The following is a 22,885-nucleotide window of genomic DNA, read 5'->3' on the forward strand; positions in this document are numbered from 1 at the left end:
GTTCAATGACAACATGAGAGCATTCTTGGTCTTGCAAATCGTGGAATAGTAGAAAACCCTCCAAAAGCTTCATATATTCAAAAGAACAAGAATGGTAGCTTCAATCAAATATTCAACCTCACCTATAGTACATTCATTCTACAACACAATCCAAAAAATCTAGTCCTACAACCAAAGCCAGTAAGATGGGCAGCTCCCGGGTGTTTCTGCTAGCATTTGATTCAAATGCAGGGCTGAAAGAGATATGGTCGTAAAACCGAACCTAACCGCGAATGAATATAATCTTTAGTATCATCTAGAAGGTATTCCTCCTCCCCCTTGCTCCGGAGTACAGATATCCACACCAATCAAATTCACAAGCACAACAGTTTACTTGACAAATGAAATTGATATTTCCCTAGAGCTCAAACGAATCACTATAAAAATTGAACTCAAGCAAATGGTTGGCTTGTCAATGTAACTGAAGCACTGGTTTCCTGGTTTTCTGGTGTCACAGGAGGCACCTCTGCCAACGGTTTGTCCGTCACGGTTATATCTGGCATAGGTGTGCCAGTTGCAGATGTTGCTGGATTAGTTTCCGCATAAGCAATCGTATCTGGATTGCTCCCAGATGATGAATTAGGTGCTTTCTCCTCTAGAGAAGGTTCACTTGGTTCTGATATGGGTGGTTCGCCTACTTCTGTTGCAGTTGGTGCAACAGGAGCTGCTTCTCCAATCGGGGTGCCTGGCATTGCAGCGGGCGCATCGGGTGGTGGTGCTCCTAATGATGTGCCTGGTACTGCAGCTGATGAAATGGGAGGTGCTGCACCAATAGGTGTTTCAATCGGTCTACTTGGAGGAGATGCTTCTAATGCCAATGGTTTGCTTGGTTGCTGTGAAGTCTGTGTCACCTGAGCAGGTTTCTTTTTAATTGTAATTGAAGCTGAGAGTGCTGACATTCCCGGAGGAAGGATTTCGATCGGTGGTTTCTTCCCTGCCTCTGACAAACTTGTAAGTTTGGGCGACTCAAGAGAAGCCAAAAATGCAGCTGTAGCGTCTGTTTTCTCTGATGGAGTGTGCTCCACCTCCTTCTGTAACACTCTGTTCCAAGCCTCAACCAAGTTCTTCAACGTAGGTCGCCCATGAGCCTGGAACAATTTTTAGATTGGTCAGAATGCATGAAAAGATCTTTGGCTCAAAAATAAATTCTCTACATTAACTAAAACATACATGTGCGTGGAGCACAGCCTCCGCAAGCATCCCAGTTTCCTGCCAAGCCTTCTCCATAAGAGCATTGTCTCCCAAAATCGCAGCTGAAAACGCTGCTTCACGTCCCAATCCAAGGGAGATCAAGTTATTTACTAAACCCTGCAATCATACAGACTTTCTTTCATCACACGAGAATTAAACCATATTATGACCAACTCTAGCAACACAAAAATGTCCCTTTCAGTAATAAATAATTAAAAAAAAAAACAAAATTTAGTACGTTCATGAGATTCGAAGTTTTAGAATGTAACCAAAGTTGCATTCAATGACAAGTTGAAGAACTGCCAAGGAGCTTTTGCATAATAGAATTGTAGAATCTGATGAAAACAGATTTGTTTACTCAGTATTTCACTTCACATAAATCTTTACGAAGTGAGTCTTTTTAAAAGACTTCAGCACCGAGAGCTTCACTCTTGTAAGGAGTCCTATAACTATACAACACTTGACTTCTAAACTAGGGATAAGAATAATCCACAAACTAATTAGATTTAAGAAAAGAGGATATAAAGATTGCAACTTACACCGAGTCGTGTCAATTCGCCATGATTTGCAAGGCGAAGAGCAAGCCCTCTTAACTCGTGACCCTGTAAAGCCCCTTTCACTGAACCAGCAGTAGCTAACCTTTTAAGAGCTTCACGAGCAATGTCAGCCTGGGCAGTAGCATCAGCAGCATCAATAAGGTCCAAAAACTCCTTTGCAAATTTTACTATTCCTTGAACAGCCTCGACCAGATTTTCCTTCTTAGCAGTTACATTAAGTATATCATTCAAATCAAGACCCGGATTATCCTGTCCAATGTCCCTGGAGTTACTCATTGTAAGAAGACACTGCAGAGCTCTTTTCAAATCATTACTCTTCATGGCTAAATCAAACTCTAACCTGTAAATGTAGGCTAGCAATGTAATTGAAGAAATCGTGCATAATAATGCAATCTAAGACTAACAAAGGAGTCTTGCTGCACTCTAATTGTCATAAACATGAAAAAAGGGCAAATATAGAGACTGAAGGAGAATGCTTTCTTCAATGGAAAAACAAACACAGCACTTCAACCATGAATTTCTTCCACTACTTTCTAAAGCATACAGCAGAGTCAATAATGGATATATTTCACATTCATTTCTCAGGATGTTACTTTTGGTTGTACAAAAAATATGATGCTACTTCTGGTGGGTAGAATAGACTTTCGAAACAGGAGTTGCTTGTAGAAAGCTGCCGGCAATTAGGTGTTTAATTTCACTTAGAAGTTTAACTATTTATAACTTATCTCCAAAAAAATTGAATCCTAATCGTATAATAAAGATAAGTCATACTAGTAATGATACTAGGGAGGCCAGAGTGGATAGGTCATCAAGTGGGGGAGTCGATCAGACTCTAAAGATGACATACCAAAATAGTTGACCCATGCCAAGCATTTTATCAAGTTAGATAAACAATGAGTATCATAAAGTGCGAATTGCAGGAGATAAATCGAAACCTACTTGTGTAACTAGGTGTTCCAAGACTATCTTGAGAAGTTTGTGGTCATCTATCTTGACATAATGATTTATAGCTCTACCGTGGAAGAACATCGTGAGCTTCTTCAATTGGAGCTAGAGAGAACCAATTGTTTATAAAAAGGGGAAATGTGCTTTTGTAAACAAAGATTCAATTCTTGGGACACATCATAGATTGTTTATAAAATGGGGAAACGTGCTTTCATAAACAAAAATTCAATTCTTGGGACACATCATAGAACAAGGGTATATCCGTATGCATATGGACAAGATGAATGTCACCAGAAAATGGCCAACTCTGAATGGTACCAGTAAACTCAAATCTTTTCTGGGTCTGCCAATTACTGTATATAATTTGTGGAAGGTTATTCCCAAAAGATAACAACATTCAGCCGCAACTTACGACAAAGCTAGCTAGATGGACAGAATTCTTATTGAGTTCGATTACAACTCCGAGCACAAGAGTTCCAAACCCTCGTGTGAAAGTAGCCATGCTTACGTATAATGGATAGACTTCTAAACCCTCATGTGAAAGTAGCCATGCACAAACGTAAACAAATAGAAAGGAAGCAAAAAGTATATGCAAGTGTTTGTATACAAGGGGGTCAACCTAATATAGAAATTTTGATGAAAGGACTAGTTCGTTTCAAAGTTGTAACTGTAAAACACCAGCCCTAGGCACCATAAACATAGAAGAAATCATAAACAAAAAGGGAAAGGGAAACCTCTTAGATATCCCAGGTAAATGAAGTGCTTCAGTAGCATAACCCATCCCAAGTAGAAATTGTGCTAAATCATCATGATGTTCCCTGCCAAGCCGACTTGCCCTGGAGATGAAAATAATATAAGTTTACAAAAAAAATGTAGTCTCATTACAAATAGAAAATAAATTTTCTATACCATTTGACTGAACTAACAGCATCTCCATAAGCAGCAAGACACCGACACCGAATGCCAGGATGACTCAAGGATAAGGCATGTGCACTCATGTACCTACAAATGGTAATTTGTAACAGAAATCAATATTTGATAATTTATATTACTATTCTGCATGAATTCAGCTGAGCTCTACATGAAAATGGTACATGACATGAAAAGGATTGGGTATTTCTGATCAAGGAACCACACTCCAAAATCATGTTCTTATATGAATCATTTATATAATCATGCAACAAGAATTACCGGTTTTATAGGCATATACATCACGAGAAAGTAACTAAAGGAAATGAATGAGGGAAAAGTACCACCATAAAAGCATAAAAGATGAGGGATATTATATCAATGGATAATATTTTCAAAGCAACACAAGAAAACTAGTGGAAGAATTACACATAATGGCACACTGTCATCAAGCAAACATGCCTATTAATAACAAAATTCAGCAATAAACAGAGGTACATCAATAAAACGCAACAATTTTGAATTCTAAAAGCAAGGGACTAAAATGAAAACGGGAAGAGGTTTCCAACTATTCATTGTGCCAAATTCATCCCCATTTATACAATAAATAAAAAGGTCAATCACAAAACAAATAAAGAGAAGGATGGAGGGAAATTATTAAGTACAGTGATGAAATTCATTGGCAAGCCATTGAATTTCTGAGTGCAGGTAAAGGTACCTATCAATAAGCCAAAGGACGCCATCTCTTACACCAACCACAATAAGTGGTCCCACGGGTCGTTTCTGCTCAGTTGGAAAACGAGTAACTGCTACTGAGACCCCACCGCCACCAACAGCAATCTCATTAAGCTTTCTTTCTTCCATCTCTTTCAGCATTGTTGCATCATCCCCGTCAACTCTATACTGCTTAGGCAATGACAAGAAAGGTGGCACAGAAGGAGCATGCTGGAAAGAAGCTAACCGAACCACCTGACCGCAAACCACATTGAAAAGAAAGAAAACAAGAACACTTAATCAGATTAGAAGTAGCACAAAAATATTATGGGATAACATACTAAATTATCCACTTAACTCTTGTATGCAAGAGAGAACTAAGTGTACAGAAAGAAGTCAGTTGTAAAGCTATTAGAATGCAATATCTTTATTATGTTCTTCATCATGTTGGAGAATAACTTGAACACAATGTGCCCCAACACCATATTATATCAGCTATTCAAATAATGAATAGTGAACATACTGCAAATCTTAAAGTAATTCCAAGGTTGCCTTTTTCTATCAAGGAAACATGCAATTGCAAACATTTAGGCTTTGCTTACTATGAAAAATAGAAAAGAGGATGAAAGTTTTGTTAATCAAATTGTTAAGAGTCATAACATTTTCTTACTTTTGTAGCTTAACCATTAGATTAATAGAGTTTACATCCTCACTATTTTCCATCCTTCATACCTGAAGAGCCTTCAAGCACCTCTCATCCAGTATTTGGATTTCTTAATATCACCAATAAATTCATTTCTTTGTTGTTCTTTTATTGCAATGATGAGGATGGATTGATGGGGGACATTAGATAATATTCAACATCATTAAAAATTTTAGGTCTAAATATGCCAAAGGTCCCCATACTATTTCAAAATATAAAATTTAGTCTCTACACTTTATTTTTGAGAAATTGAGTCCATGTACTATTTTTTATTCGAAAATCTTGATCCATCCCCTAACTTTTGTTCAATTTTACTATTATTTGTTAACCTGGTAGCTATAAAAAAAGGCAAAGTAACTTTTTGAGCCCTCAACGTTTACACTTTTTATCAATTTGACCCTTAAAAAAACGTAAACGTAGATGACTGAAAAAATGTATCGTTCAATTAATGATGATTTTTTTTATTTATTTTTAAAGACTAAGAGTCAAATTGATAAAAATTATAAACGTAGAAGACTAAAAATGTTATTTTTCCTTTTCATTATATCTGTCATGTCAGCAATTAACAGTTAAATTGAACAGAAGTTAGGGGAGGGACCAATACATTCAAATAAAACTTAGTATAGGGACTCAATTTCACAAAAGTATAGAAAATAAATTTTAAGTTTTAAAATAGTACAAGGACTCCTTCCGTATTTAACCCTAAATTTTATCCTATGTTATTTGAACTTGGTTGGGAGTGTTAGATATAGGTAAGTTCACATTTTTTTCAAGATTTCCTTTTGTTCGGAGAGCCCACAAAGGGATCTTGAAGGAAACATATGGCTGCCAATCAAAATTGCATAAGTATAAATGAAACTTTAGATATGAAAGAAGGCACAAGAATGAACTAGAATGTTATAGCTTGTACAATTAAATATGAAGTATCTTAATTCATCTAGATCATGCCTCATAAGATACATCCACAATTTCGGAAAATTTTCAACCTCTATTCAAGAACCTATCACTTTTCTTAAAATAGGCATTCATATCATGCAAACAGGAATTTTTGGGGAAAAAAATTCAAGATGTGTTCATTTAATTACTTTAAAAGAATACAATGAACTGAGATCAAGAAAACACTGACACAAAGGATTAAGGGAAGGCACAAAATAATATAAGAATTCTGACCTGTAACATAGGCGGTCTCAATGTTATTCTTTCTTGTGTGGCATTTTGAGGACCATCCACACTGATTAGAGCCAACTCTCCATGCTCAGTAACTGCTCTTGCCTGGGCCTCTTTTAATTTCATCTCTTCTTTCATTTTTCTTGTTTCAATGTCAATGGGTGCAACTCCAGCATCAACGAAAACACATCTGAAAATTTTAGCACAAAAGATATAAGTTGCAAGTTATTACACTCTGCTTGTCGATACCGTTAACATTCGACAAACTTACTATATGAACCTAAAAAAAAGTTAGAGGAATAGGAGCATTAAAGGACTTAAGGCTTTAAACTATTCTTGATTCCATTATATTGCTCATAGAAGGAAATGAGAGAAGAGTTAACAGATTTGACAATTAAGCATTTTGCATTTAATGGGATCACCCTATGATAGCCATCGATCAAGAATTCAATTCCAACTTAAATTCATTTACAAATATTACACATTAAAAAGAAGAAAAAAAGAGAAATATTACACATTAAAAAGAAAAGAAAAGAAATATCATTAAAAAAAAGCATCAAACATAAAAAGAAAGATTTGTAAGAAAACTCAATTATCCCAGATATTATCTGAATGAAATGATTCCATGAAAAATTCAAAATAAATTAAAACGTATCATGAAGTGACAACTGTCATCCATTCTCCACAATCCATTCTGAGTAACTAATGCTACAATCTTGTCAAAACTGAACGACAAAAATATTAATTTAGCCAGTTCAGTGTATTTAGAAATAACAAGGACAAGGGCAATCATATAGCACAACTACAAAGACATTTTCCAAGGATAGTTTTCGTTATTTTGAGACCCTTCAAAGCAAGTTAGAGGCAGTAGCTTGACATGAAACATTGGTCTAGGACACAACTTATGGTTTATGGAAGTATTGGGTAGGAAAAATTAGAAATTTTAGGGATTACAGCTGATATGAGTTGGGACAGGAACTTGTAAAAAAATAAAGGTTTGATTCCATTGGGGTTTGGCCTCAGAAGAGAGCCAGACCAGAAATGAAAGCATCTGGGGTTGCAAAGCACCAAAAAAACCAGGATAAAACTTGTGAGTCTACTCTTGTTTCATGAACAATAACCTGAGATTACAGTAGTAATAAAGAGAAATGTGGAACAAAGAGAGCATACAAGATTTTCCAGGTATCAGTCCAACAAACCAAAAATACTCAAAAATACATTAGTTAATACTTATTGAAACATGAAGACATCACAGGCATTTACTATATCATTCAACCAACTCAGACTAGGTTCTTAATCGGAAACTGCCCAATAAACAAGTAAAATACAATTAAGACTTCAAGAAAGCAAACTTGTCCTCCTAGAAACTTCGTGAATAAACTCAATCAATTAAAATTAAACCTCGGGTCTAGGGGTTTACATTATGGTACATCACATACTACAAACCATAATATGAAATTCTATATTTAACTGCATAAGAAAAAGTTTGAAGAATTAGGGTCTTCACTGCCTGCATCAAACATGAAAAGTCCGTATTGTATAATTCATTTTGCCAAAGCAATGCATATATTTTTTTTGATAGGAATAGGAGGTCTCATTAAAAACCTCCCTCATAGTTGACTCTTGAAAAGTGGCAACTAATTGAGGGAGGAAAAGAGTACCTCAATTTATTAATAGACCAGAATTACATAAGATACACAATACATTCTAGCCCTGAATAACATAAGATATACATAACACTCTAACCCTCGATAATAAAACAGGACAATAATACAAATAGCGTTGGGAAACAAAGACCCCTTAGCCTAACCCATCCTCAGCTAGGTCATCAGACTCAACAGAAAGCCTGCAACACTCAACCGATCCCCTGCTTAGCTAACCTGTCGGCCTCCATATTGCAACTCCTAGGAACCCATCTAAGAACGACGCCCTTAGCAGTAACAAGAACTCCAATTTCCTCCACCAAATCACTGAAAAAAGTAGGAGCAGGTTGTAGCTTTAAAATCCATTCCACTGCACATTTGCTATCACTTTCCAAAATAAGTCTACCCTTGTTAGCCTAATTGGAAGAAAAGAAAAAAAACCAATCCATTCTTAATAGCTTTCAGTTCAGTCACTATAGGGAGACCCGACCCTACTGCAGAAGAAAAATTAGCTAAAGAGCAACTAAAGGAGTCTCACAAAACACCACCAATACCACCCTGCATCCCATCTCCAGTCACTGCCCCATCAACATTAAGTTTGAACATATCCGATGGTGGAGGAGTCCAGCCAATAACCTTCTTAGTAATCGTACTATGGAGGAGTTTATCAGCCCGCGTAGGATCCCCTATTAGAAGGTCGGTCTGAATCCGAACCCCAGGGTACTTAGCTAAGAACCATTTCGCCAATCTAAATTTAGTGATAAAGAACAGAACATTAGAGTCTCACTTGCCGTTTTCAAAAACAACCAAATTCTTGCCTTCCAAATAGACCAGAAGATGACAGCCGGAATAAACCTCCAAATAAGTGAATTATGACATAGGTTCGACCACGAGCACAGAATAGAAGAAGGGTCTTGAGGCAACGCCGAAGAGATATTCCATAACCTTAGGAATTTGCTCCACAAATCCGAGGCAACAATGCACGATAGGAATAGGTGTGCAATAGACTCATCCTGAGAAAGACATAATGGACACAAAACATCCAAAATCTAAATCCCTCTTTTCTTCAATTCCACTCTAACTGCTAATTTTTTATGACAGATCTGCCATAGAAAAGTTTGTACTCTATGAGGTGCCAATCCATCCCAAACCCACTTCTTCCACTCATAACTCTCTTCCGACCTACCTTGTAACGACTGTCTACAGGATTTGACCGAAAACATGCCATCCCCCTTTCCTGACCATCCCATGAAGTCATCCACAGATCGTTCCAGCGAAATTTTGTCGATCAATGACATTAAAGTGATCCACTGGTCCAATTCCCAATCACACAAATTTCTTCTAAGTTGAATGTTCCAAACCCATACATCATCTTCATACTCCCCAAACTCAGAAACCATCCCCCATTTATTCGTCGACAAAGCAAATATTCTGGGGAAATGGTTTTTTAAAGGCAGATTAGTAATCCAAACATCACTCCAAAAAGCATCGATCCGACCATTTCCCAAATTCATCTTTGAATTCTGTCTCAAACAATCACAATCTGATCATTCTTAGCATAGTTACTGAGGATACCTCCCCATATCCAAGAGTCTAAAGGTGAAGCCGCATTTGAAATTGAAAGAGACATACTGCTAACGTTGTTTTTGCAACAAATCATATTCTTCCACACACTATATTTTTCATTACCAAATTTCCAAACCCATTTCCCAAGTAGGACCCTATTAATCAACCTTAAGTCAAGAATTCCCAGACCACCCTCTTCGATTGGTTTACTAACCGATTTCCAATTCACCAGTGAATTCGTTTTTTATCAAGATCTTCACCCCAAAGGAAGTTAGCCATCAACGAGTTCAACTTCTGAGTCACTTTTAGAGGGATCTAGAAAATAGATAGAAAAAATTGGCAAGGATATATACGGATTTAACCAAAACAAGTCTGCCGCCAACGACAGCGATTTAGCTTTCCACCCAGCTAATCTTTTAAAATTCTGGACAACCGGTTCCCACATACCCTCTGAATTTTTCCTAGTTCTAATCGGTAAACCAAGATAAGACATTGGAAAAGACCCCACTCCACAGCTCGATTTCATAGCCCAATCTTTAACTCTATCAGCTTCCATATTAACCCCAAATAATGAACACTTAGACAAGTTTAAGTGTAACCCAGACATAGCACCGAAAACCCTCAATACTCTCCTAATATTTAGAATTTGCATTGGAGTATCTATGCAAAAAAGGATTAAATCATCTGCAAACTGTAGGTGTGACACTGAAAGGAATTACCAACCCTACCAATACTGACCTTGAAACAGACCTATATAACAGCCTTAATCAACATAAGATTTAATAATTCCCCACTAAATTGAACAGGAGAGGGGATAGACTGCACCCTTGTCTCAGCCCTTTGCTAATATTGAATTCCTCAGTAGGTGAACCATTAACTAACACCGAAATAGAGGCAGAAGAAACCACATTAATCCATGAGATCCATTTTTCCCCAAACCCATAACCTTCAAAATTCTGAATAAGATAGGCCACTCAACCGATCATAGGCCCTACGGAAATCAGCTTTAAAAACAACTCCTTTTCTCCCTAGTTTTCTCCAATATTCAATGCCTTCATTTGCCAAAAGAGCACAATCTAGCAATTATCTACCCGGAATAAATGCGAACTGTGAAGGGCTTACTAAACCATTAATAACAAGAGACAAGTCTTTGGAGAGTACTTTAGAAATAATCTTGTAAAGACTGCCAACAAGACTAATAGGTCTGAAAAGACAGCATCCCACACTTCCTGTTCAGAAAAATCAGCCTCTAACCCAGTCTTTTGTTCCTCTGTCAATTTTGCGAAATTCAGATACATTCATCCCCTCCAGAGAAGTTTTCTCATTGTAATTGACTTTAAAAAAATCAAAGATAGCTGATCTAATCAGAGTAAGATCAGAGATATCTATCCCAGCCACTTTCAAAGACGAAATAGTATTCATTCTATTCCTATTAAGAGCACATATGTGATAGAATCTGGTATTCTATCCTTCCTTAATCCATTAAGACGTGATTTTTGGAACCAAATACTTCATTCTATTCCTATTAAGAGCACATATGTGATAGAATCTGGTATTTCTATCCCCTTCCTTAATCCATTTAAGACGTGATTTTTGGAACCAAATACTCTCCTCCTTCCTATGCAAACTCCACAAATCATTCCTCCAAGATAATAGTTGACCCCATTCTTGTGCAGAAATTCCCCTACCCTGAGACTTTAATTCCAAGTCATTTATCCTGTTTTCCAGCTCTGATATCTGTTCTGAAATTCCCATATTGTTACTATTTGGCCACATTTTAATTGCTTTCTTTGTTCCCTGAAGAATACTCAGCATACCCCTTCGGGCATTCTCCCTTTTTAGATCATGCACAGCATTTTGAGCCACCCCATTAAACCCATCCTCCTCTAGTAAGTAGTTAAAAAACCGGAAAGGTTTGGGGCCCCAATTTTTGAGATCTTCTTCAAGTAGCATAGGATTATGATCAGATAAAGATTTTGGCAACACTTTCTGGATAACTTTTGGAAATACCTAAAAAAACACACCACTTAATAGAAAACGATCTAATCTAATCCACGTGGGAGCTTCTCTATTATTGCACCAAGTAAATCTCCCTCCAACTAAAGGTAGATCCATAAGGTTTAAATTTAGGACAAAGTTGGAGAATAACTCCACTGAATGCCAATTCTGAGCAACTCCAATCTTCTCCTCGGGATCAAGATAAGCGTTGAAATCCCCTCCTAGGCATACAGACAAATCAAGCTGTTATATAAAACACATCAGCTCTCTTAAAAATTCCTCTTTATCAGCCTCAACCGACGGTCCATACACATTAATAACAACACAATCAAAGTTGAGACTCTTAACCTTTCCTGATAACGCAATGAATCTATTGTGTTAAAAATCCCTGCTTACTTCAAACATATTTTCATTCCACAAACATATTAAGCCCCCTGCAGAACCAGTAGCCGGCTGAAAACTAAAACCTTTCAAGAAGTTACCCCTAACTTCCTCAACAATCCTTTTGGCATTTATTCACTTAGTTTCCTGAAGAAACATAATCATCGGTTTGATTTTTGAAACTAATCTTGCAACTGCTCTTGATTTTTCCTTTCTACCAAGCCCCCTAACGTTCCATGAAATCAATTTGATTTGTGACATATTAACAATAGCACCAAACCTTTACCATCCTGTAAAATCAATCAAGAGCTTCTAAGAGGACCTTTAGCTCCATCTTCAAGATCTCTTCCAAAACATGATTACCCCTTTGAAAGTGATTCCCAACATATCACACACATCCTAGTAGCAGCAGCTTCCAATCTTGCTTCGACAGATTTGTGCGGGGACACAGAATTATCACTGTTTGATCCAATTTTCCCTGTCCAGACCTCTATCTAGTCTTTCATAAATTCGATCATGGAAACAAAATGAAACTTCACCTCCGAACAAGACTACCAGACCAAGTTTGAGCAATCCTTAACATCTTGTTCTTAAGAAAACCTCTTTTTAAACCATAAGAAATGGACTCCTTGTTGATACTCCGCCCCTGATTACCAGCCAATAACATTGGAATTTCAACCCTTTCCACCTCTGTTCCTTCTGCACTACCAACTTCCTTCTCCCGAATTAATCTTTCCTCTACCATATCCTCATTTGTAAACTTAGCCTGTAGACTGACGTTAATTCCACCAACAAGCAAATTTGAGTTGGATTCAGACGAAGCTATATCCTGATCCTGCCTATTTGATTCGTCCATCACCTTTTTCTGTGAGTCTCCTAGTTCCTCCACCCGAGATTCTACAAGTCTACCACAGCCCAGTCGATTTAAAATGACAACTGGCCCAGCAGTTGATAGTCTAATGAGCTCACTCAAGTCCTCTGATTGGGCTTTATCACTTTCATTGGAAAAATTACACCTAATCCCAATACCCTGATAATTCCCTCTCAAATTCAAATCCTCTGCTGGACAGTCTGACAACTTTAGTCCACTATGTTGACCTTCTCCCTCCTGCCACATTAAATTCTGACCCCCTTTGCCGCCTGATATAGCTGTACTCACATCCCTTACTAACCATCTGTCAACACTGTCCCTAGTATCCACAGCTGGCAAGTCTAGTACCTATCTTCTTCCTCCTCTGAAACTTCATCATCTCTGAACATATCCTCGCCGGCCACCGTTGAGTTTCCTACTGAGAAACTTTCCTGTTTTATATAGACCGACCCCACATTAATTTTGACCTTGAAAGATCTCCCATACGAGCCCACAATAACAGACTCCTGTACATCAAAGGGACTGGCCACCCTCAGCAAGGCCCTTGCCACCGCCATGTCGTCTCTTTGCACCGTCGAATCGTTGATACAGACTAGCTTCCCCCACCTTGAGACAAGTTTCTCCATAAAAGAGACATTCCAGCATAATAAGGGGATTCCAACTAACTCAGTCGAACAAAACGCCATCGATACCCCATCATCATTCACAAGAGAATCAATCCAATCAAACCAGAAGGATAATTCCTCTAATCTGCTCGACCACGCCTCTTTAAAATCTTCCACCGAATCAAAGGTTAATATGCAAGAGTTCCACGCATAACTCCACTTAGCTCCCTTAACCTTGATCCCATCGCTTGTCAATCCCTTCAACACTAACTCCAAATCAAAGTTTGGTTTGATAATCCCAGTCAATGATCTCTTCACCCAATCCCATTCATCTGAGGGAATATGCATCTCCCAAAGACTTCTCATTACAGCATCTTTACAAGGGTGACCCACCCTAATCTTTTCCTCCACCGGACCTTTCCTCATCCCATCAGATGAGACTAAAGCATCCTTATATGACCTTTCATCCCTCAAACGACTGAAAGACTGAGATCCAACTCTACTCCTCCAGTTCTCTCCCTCACTCAACTTATCTTCATATTTTCTGGACTTTCTTCCAAATACTTGCATGTGCTTCTGCCTCCGATATTTAGCTACACATACCGAAACTTTCTTCCTATCAATCCAAATACCATTAACATTCTCAATCGCCTTCTTCATTTCATCCTCCTTCGCAAACTGAACGAACGCAAACGTATGATCTCTATAATTTGGCTTGTTAGACCTATTCGGGATGTAAACTCTCATAACACTACCCTGTTGACTAAAAATATCCTTTAATGTTCTCCAAGTGACTCTCTTTCTAAGATTATCTACAAACACCGTCCAATCCTCGCCGGAGGACGGACCTCCTAAGACGCTCTCTCTCACCATGGCTTTTAATGCATATAGAACTTAAAACATGAGATCCAAAGAAACTTCTAAGTTGCCTAATGAAAAGTCAGAATCTCAAGGAAGCAAAAAAACAAGTGTTTTCAGGCCAAGCCATGTTTATCTTTCTTGCAATTTCTATAACCACTATTGTACTTTGCTTTTCAAAGCAATGCATATATCAACTGGAATAAGCAGCTTTTAACGAACTTAATTGTCCTATCGATCATATTTATTCCAATGAGTGTTTTAATTCAAGTTAATACTATTTTCATAAAATTTAGAAGATACGTTGATAATCAAGAGTGGATAAAACCAAGAAATACAACCTAATGTAAAAAAATATCTGAACAAGTAACTATATCATACTCAATTGTAGTTGGCGTTGCCACAAACAATTGTCTTCGTTGCCAAACAGCTCCAGTGGCATGGGCTATTGCAACATCTCCAAGGTATCTATATTGAGGGCGCAATGAAGAGATGACAATGTAATGCTGATAACCAAAAGCACAATACTCAACAGTCTGGTCCCATGCGGTCCACTCTGGCTGAGGCAGAAGACCACCCACTGGTTGGAAAGTTTCCCAACTGCACATTTTTACTTCAATCAATTATTACAATAAAGGAAATGGCATAGTATCTGTCATTCTAGGGTAAAAGAAAAATACCTATAAAATGCAATAGATGTTAGACAACACAAAGTTTGCAAAGCACTTATTCACTAAGCGAACAAAAACTTTTACAGGAATTGGAATGACTCATACAATTTTTATACACTTAAGTAATACACACCAAAGGCTGATCCAGGTGTTCAATTCAAGGAGGAACTCATGATTTCCAGTTCAGGAGTCAGAAATTGTTAGAAAAATCACCAAAAACATCAAAATACAACCCAGCCATAGATAAATAGCACTTTCATCTGTATCTCACATATGTTCTTACACAAAGATAGAAGATACATATACATATCTTTTCCTGCAAAGATAAATATCACTTTCATTGCACCAAAAGAAAAACTTGTTAGTTATACAGTTCGGTCAGTTAACACCCCAACGGATCGTTTGAAAGGCTGAGAAGGTGTGATGGTGGACTTGGGCAGATTTGGGTGGCTGGAAAGTGCAAGTTTACATGAAGAATCAGCTGAGGATGGACTACTTTTAGTTGAATCCGAGCACAAAGAACTTAACGAATGATAAAAGCCTTTTATTTTTGCATAAATTACAGAGCTAAACTCATTGCCTTGAAATAAAACCTGGGTTTGCGAATTCTCACAACAGCCTTAAGGCCTTCCATAAGCCCATCAAAGAAGACTCCTAAAAGACCGTGTTCAGACCAGTTCTTGACTAGGGCAGAACATTTGGCGAATTCTTGTTGGTATTCTTGTATCGCGCTTGGTCGTCGGAAGCCATAGAGATGTTCATCTAGGTTTTGGAAGTCTGTGGGACCACAATTTTCCTAGGTTTCTTTGACAAGGTTCTTCCCATTATAAAAGAGTATGTTTGTTATTAATCCAAGCAAAAAGATCAACAGTGTCATATTCTAAATACAAAGCAGTTATGTCAACCGTAAGCTCATCGTAGTACGGGAAATATTTTTCAGCCTTTAAAATCCAACAATGCAGATCGCCCCGTCAAAATGTAAGGAATTCCATCTTAACATGTGGCCTACAAGAGGGTTTTTTAACCCACCATTTTAGATACATCCCTACATTGTCGTCATCTACCCAAGATGACTATTTGGCAGTCCCGTACCCCATGCTTGGTTCTGTGCCTTTCACATTAGTTGGGCAGTCCGTTTGGTAGTGACCATTGTTGGATCTATTTTGTGCTCAGATACCGAAGTACCGATAGGATCTCAAAATAAATTTCACTTCTATTTTATCACATGAAATGTCTTTTTCTTGTACAATGGACCAGTGTCTTTTGAGTTCCCAATAATCCTAGGCTAAATACAAAATTACCATTTAAACCTTGTGCAAACCTTATAGGAGAATCCAAATAAAAGCAGGCCAATGACCTAAGTAGAGAAATTTGGGCAACATCATGGTGTCCGGAAGACCAAATAAAAGCAGTACAATTATACCCAACAACAAAATCATGTTAAAGAAATGCATGGAAATAATTTTTCACCTGAAAAGCTGAAAGTTTTGAGGCAGTGCCTCAGCAGGAGATCTCTGAGAAGAGAATCCATCATCAAAAGTAGCAAACGAACCACTACTTTCAAATCCAGACAATGGCATAGACTGAATTGTTGATATAGCCGTCGCAGCACCAGGACTTATCTTACGAGGTGCTCGATAGGAAACGCCAAGAAGTGCCCCACCATGCAGGCCAATAACCTAAGTTGAGAAATTTTCAAGTTAAGATAGGAAACTAACCATGTGGAATGCAACAATTGAGGAAGTAGAGCACTGAGAAACAAATGCAAGTTTAATAGTACAAGATCTAAAGTGCTATTTAATACTGGAAGTATCAACTCTACCAGCAAGACTGAAAATCCTAACAATAGTTGACAACAGCCTAAAATATCATAGACCATTTATTTTTTCATATAGAATGAAGAACATGCCTAACATGATTAAGGACAATACAAATTGTGGGAAAGGTTGTTACATACAATAAAGAAACCATCTTTCTCCATAATCCAAGAACAAATGAATAAAGAATGACCATAACACTATTGAAATGATAAAACAGTAAACACTAAGCAAGGAGATCAAGATACCGGTTCACTTCGGCTGCCAATAGACCTCATTAATATGTTTGACGTTCCATCATCCAGCAAAATACGAACTTGAACATTAGCAGAAGCGGCAGCCTGAGCTGCAGCAGCAGCCTGGGCTGCAGCTGCTTCTTTAGCTTTCCTCGATGAACTGCCCTTGGGGGCAATGGGCATTCTAGGAGGTAATACAGACTCCAATATAGCAAATCTGTCAGAACATGTATCCCAAGAGAGAAGCCTAGCACTTCCAGAATCAACAATGGACCAATCGCTAACTTTGTAGATTGAAAAATAAGGAATATCGGGCCACACAATTGCAAGATACCTGCACATATGTTTACACTGAGAATTAATGCCTCACTATAAATTCATTTCAACTGAAGTTTCTCCATCCAATCATATAACATGTGAGCATGGATGTAGCAAAGTAGGATGCATTTGTTGCTGACTTGTACAAGAGCATATCAGCATAGATATTTCTTGTTTTTCCTCTTCTATAATGGGAGATAAAAAGAGGTACTAAGAATCCAAACTGGTCATCAAATATGTAAATGAACCATGCATCCATGGTCATCTACTACAGCTTGTTTAAACATGAACTTAGTAAAGCAACAATAGACATGTTGAAGCAAAAATCACACTTTTTTCTTTTTGGCCAATAGAAAAAGTCAGACATTACTTACTTTCCAGAACTGCTTGTAGAAAGAACTGAATATGAATCATGTGGAACAGGTGTACTGATGTGCTTTTTAATCTGCTTCACATGCAATGCTTCAAGTGAATCTCCCTTCATCTTTCCCGTTTCAGATAAGGAGCCATTATTTGCAAGTGAAGAGTTTGTTGTATTAGACAACTGAAAGTTTAACAGCTTCAGTTCTCTTTCAACAATGTAGACAGCAGAATGTTCTCTACTTCCAGCAGGTGTCGGGAGAGGAACTACAGGAGGAAGTGACCTAGCATCAAATTCACTGACAATAATACCAATATTGGTCCCAGTAGCAACAAGATGAGGCTGTAAAGGATGTGCAACCATGCAATAAACCTGCAGTAGAAACTTGTAAGACTCAAAATATATATTGCTAAGGAATAGATCAGGTGATGGGAAGAAAGGAAAGAAACATCCAGCTGTATTAAAAAGAATGACAATAATATAAAGGTCAATTTCATTCGGAAGAAAATAACCAAATTCATGGTGAAGATTAATATTTTATTATTAAGAAAAATATAGTTGTTATTATTATGTTTTGGTGCTTTAGTTTCTAAATTTTCAGAGATATCCAAAGAATTGAAACCATCTTAAATAAAACAAAGTCTAGCAAGCAGAGGTTCAACTAATGATATGCCAGCACATTCTTCTACATCCTCGGTTGAGCTTTCATACAGGGAATTCGAAATTACTCAAAAGAGCCAGGTCATTTTGTTACCTATGTAAACCTTTTTCTTCTATAACTAATCCAATTAGGCTTCAGCAATATTGATACTGAATAAGACATTAAGAGCATAAAACTTAGTAATGTACTAGGGTAAAGAAACTAATAATTATCTTGTAGGGAAAAAAATAAAAGTAAAACAGTTTGCTGCGATTCTAGGATCACAACAGAAAAAACAGGTAAATACCCTAAGTTTCTTGTTTGGAGCAACTGCTTGAGGAGGAACAAGAGAAGACAGATCACACAATGGTCTTGTGAGAGCTGAATAAGTCGGATGCTCAATAGCCCTGCAAAAAAAAAACATTAACTATGATATCCTTGCAATAATAAATAAACAATACTGCCTTACATTATCATTACTTAATGCACTTAGTCTTCTATAAATATCCTATAACAAGACAAATAGTATTAAGAAACTAAAAGTATTTTCTAATAAAAATAAAAATGTATTTACTGAGAGCAAGAACCAAGAAATTAGCAAACCATATATAGGAATCTTTGACGCAGGTCAAAATATCAAGGTTAGGTGCTCGAGGATGACACCAAGATGCCACACTGTGACATGCAAGTCTAGGAACAGGCTTGATTCGTCTCAACTCCTGTAGCAAAGAACTTAACAAGATCAAAAGAGAAAATACGCCAACTCTCTATTCTGAAAGTCATACCAAGTGCACCTTCCAAAAAAATTAAGTCATGCCAAGTGCTATTCACAATTGTTAAAACTTAATGGGGGGGGGGGGCAGCTGAAAACCTTAAAAGAGACTGTGTCCCATATAGCCAATGCCTTATCTGCTCCAATTGTAATTAGCTGGGGAGCACCCCCAATAACTCTAGAAAGCTCAACAGCAACAACTCCACCATCATGTGCCTATTTGATACCATAAAGATGTGAACTTCCCTAAAGAAGGTGAATCAAGAAAGCATGCACACAAAATAGGCTGTAAAAGGCCAAGTGGAAAGACAGAAAAAGAAATATACCAATAAATTTTAATAAAGAAAGAATCATTTAAATCGCAGTACCACACTCATTAAACATCGCAATACTTCACAAGAATAAACAAAAATAAAATATTAAGTGATCCAATCCAAAAAGCACCTTATTATTTTCTATTATTGGTGGGCAATTGAAGTTTCCCAGGAAAAATATAGCAATATAACATTTTAGCTTATCTTTAATATAATCTTTCGAATTCAAACTTTGAAATTAATCAATTAACTGTTTATTGTGTTGATTAGCGGCATTAGCCTTTAAGTAGAAGAGAAATTTTCCAGAATTAAAGATATAAGAACCTTCAAGCTTAGCTTGGGTACAAGTTCTCTTGAATCTTGACCATGGTCTGCACTCCAAAGAATAAGCAGACCATCACTGGCACCTGAAACAAGAAGTGCCTGCAAATGAAATAGTAAACAAACAATGAAAAAGAATTATGATAATCATAAATCATAAGAGGCCAAACTTCAAGATACATCATGTATTCAAATATGTCCCATGAAAAAAAAATGGAGTCAAGTATTTAGAAATGTAACTTGGTAATCCCAAACAACTATATGTTCTCCTAAATACATCCAGTTACATGAAACCAGAGACAACAATATAGAAACAAACTATCTAACATCCCCCTAAAAGAAGCTTGAAAAGTCATAAATAAATACTCTAATAAGAAATAGATAGTCATTGACAGTTATAGCCATTGATGCAATGTAACTACCCTTTCATAGTTAAGTTTGAGAGAACTATTAGAGGCTTGGCGCTTCATTTTGGGGTATGAGATGAAGCTACCATCAAGATCTCGTCTAAAATAAAACTACTATCAAGATTGTTTAAATCAACAGTCGGTCAGTCGCATTATTATACGTGCAGTCAATTGTCGTTATGCATTTGACAAAGCATTCACGTATTTAATTGTACGTATGACAAGGACAAACCTCAATATTGATGTGAAAGATGAAATATATGAAGAACATAGGATATGAACTTTTTTACATAAAAGAAATCTTAAAATTGTTTGCGAGTAGAAGCAATATCCAGTGAAGCTAACAGAATTTAAAGGTTTAGTTAATATACATCACAAAGCAATTTGATGAGCCACATTGTAGATCTCAATTAAAAAGTTAATAACATCAAGGCCAAAGATGGCATTAACCTTATGACCAGAAATGTAAACATCATAATAAACACATACTCAACTCACATGCATAGTTAATGGTTGGGTAAAATTGTTATTCTTTAAGAATGAGAATTGCCAAAAGACATTGCATAGGTTTTTCTCTGAAAAATATGACCTACCTCGCCGGAAGAAGCCATGAAAGTCATCAAACAAGAAATTGATCCTTTATGACCTCCTGTGTATCTTCTTACAAGCTGCCAGAAATAAAATGAATTCCAAATTATGATAATGACAATTTCATAATAAAATCTACTAGAAAATAAACATGAAAGGGTTAAGTGGTTGATTAGGTAGAGAATGTGATAAAAAATCAAAGCCAAACCTTCCACGTCATCATTGAAAGAACCCTAATAACACCATCTGATCCACCAAAAGCAACAAGAGGACTGTCACCAGCAGACGATCTAGAAAGGAACTCCATACTGTCAGAGAAAAAAATAGAAAAGAAGGATACTAGTTAATCAGAGTATAATGGTATATTGTGAGAATTCGTTGAAGGATAGTAGAAGAAAATTAACATTAAAATTAACAAGAACATATGTATAGTTAGCAACCTATGCCTAACAATAAAAGCAGATGGAATAGGATTATAGATACTACAAAAGCTACTTAAAAGGCTTAATAATTTGATGATAAAGAATAGAAGTAATCAGAAGTCGAAGAAAGGCAGTAACAGCACCAAAAATGGGAAAGAGGGTTGGCAAACAAATGAAATCAAAATGCTTTGCAGGTGACCCGAGGATATGAAAGATGAAAGCGTTGGCAGCAGCATAGAACAAAGAATAAGAAGCTGAAAGTCGAGAATTTCGGGTCAGCAAATGAATGTAGGATAAAATAGAGCCAAGTTTATTTCCCTATAATAGTAAATATATATTAAGTAAACAAAATATGGAAATGGAGCTGATTCAAAAATGAGCTATGTGAAAGATAACTGACCAAAGAAGAGACTTGTTGTCAAGCTCTTGTTTGGGCACATCACGGCTGCGCATGGTGACCAAGTCCAAAAAGATGGCTTTGTTTTCACAGCAAATGACAAGAAAATGCCGTCCTTTAGTTGATGGAGCCGGAGAGGCAAAAGCCGAAGTAACATGATTGACAGCCGTGGGAGCCTCGGCAGCTGCAGAACGATTGCGCCAAAGTTGCCAAAACCGCACGTCGTCATCGAAAAAGCTCACTTGCTTAACACTGTTAACAATTCATCAAAAGAAAAAGGTCAAGATTTCAATTTTACTGTTCAATTGTATTCGAAGAAACGAAAAAAGAGGAATCGACAAGTTACTAATCACCTCCCTCCGCGGATGGCCTCCGTAGGTTTCCCTTTAGAATCTGCGAATTTGTAAAATCATATCAAATAAAACCAAACAAACGACGATGAAAAAAAACAAAGAATTGGATTGCGAACCAGATTCGCCCTCAGCAAGCTTCTCCAATCTGACACCAACGAGACGTCTCTGGTCGATCCCACCGGCCTTGAGCTCGTAAATGACCTGGCGGTGCTCCCAGTTCCAAACAGATACGTGATCGGAGGCATCGGCGGTCACCAACCATGGATGTGTGGGATGCACCGCTATCTTCACAATCTTCTCATTGGTGGCTCGAAATGCCTTGAGCCGCAACATTTTCTCCTGGATCTGGTACGATCTAATCTGGTATAAACAACTACTTGACTGTTGACTTGCAAGTGCGACCGAAAACTATGGAATTTCTACACCAATTTCAAGTTTCACCCAGAATTTCAGATCCACCCACTCTCAGCTGAGTCTCTCCGGGCTGGTTACCAATTTGCCAGCCCCTCCCTCACGGAGTTTCACCTTTTCGTCTCTTTTTTTTCCTTCCTTTTTTTTCTAAACTAAAACTAACAAAAGGACCATAGTAACCATTCCAAGACTATTCGTATCTTTTATGACGATGGTAAAACCCCAATCAACTCAGATTAATTTCGAATGCAATATATATATATACATATATATATATGTATATATACATGTACATATACATATACATATATATGTATATGTATATGTATATGTATATGTATATGTATATGTATATGTATATGTATATGTATATGTATATGTATATGTATATGTATATGTATATGTATATGTATATGTATATGTATATGTATATGTATATGTATATGTATATGTATATGTATATGTATATGTATATGTATATGTATATGTACATGTATATATACATGTATATATACATATATATATATATGTATATATATATATATATATGTATATATATATATATATATATGTATATGTATATGTATATGTATATGTATATGTATATGTATATGTATATGTATATGTATATGTATATGTATATGTATATGTATATGTATATGTATATATGTATATATTTAAGAGGATTTCATTCGAAATTTAATTTAATT

At 36.9% G+C, this 22,885-nt stretch overlaps 1 protein-coding gene across 1 annotated transcript; it reads right to left on the minus strand.

Moving 5' to 3' along the window:
* Positions 1-71: 71 nt before the first annotated feature.
* On the minus strand, positions 72-22,097 carry LOC120145461. Its single transcript, XM_039159287.1, has 21 exons — positions 21,881-22,097; positions 21,765-21,804; positions 21,415-21,663; positions 20,801-20,900; positions 20,598-20,672; positions 19,601-19,699; positions 19,062-19,178; positions 18,794-18,909; positions 18,498-18,597; positions 17,564-17,922; positions 16,884-17,205; positions 16,289-16,497; positions 14,529-14,747; positions 6,229-6,415; positions 4,360-4,610; positions 3,642-3,734; positions 3,467-3,568; positions 1,770-2,127; positions 1,210-1,347; positions 474-1,127; positions 72-435 (listed from the first exon to the last, which is right to left on the minus strand). The coding sequence occupies exons 1-21, from the start codon at positions 22,095-22,097 to the stop codon at positions 370-372; spliced, it is 4,071 nt and encodes a 1,356-aa protein (XP_039015218.1). The 3' UTR covers positions 72-369.
* Positions 22,098-22,885: the final 788 nt, after the last annotated feature.

This window comes from Hibiscus syriacus, unplaced genomic scaffold, assembly GCF_006381635.1.
Source record: "Hibiscus syriacus cultivar Baekdansim isolate YM2019G1 unplaced genomic scaffold, ASM638163v2 tig00110893_pilon, whole genome shotgun sequence".
NCBI classification, from domain to species: Eukaryota; Viridiplantae; Streptophyta; class Magnoliopsida; order Malvales; family Malvaceae; genus Hibiscus; species Hibiscus syriacus.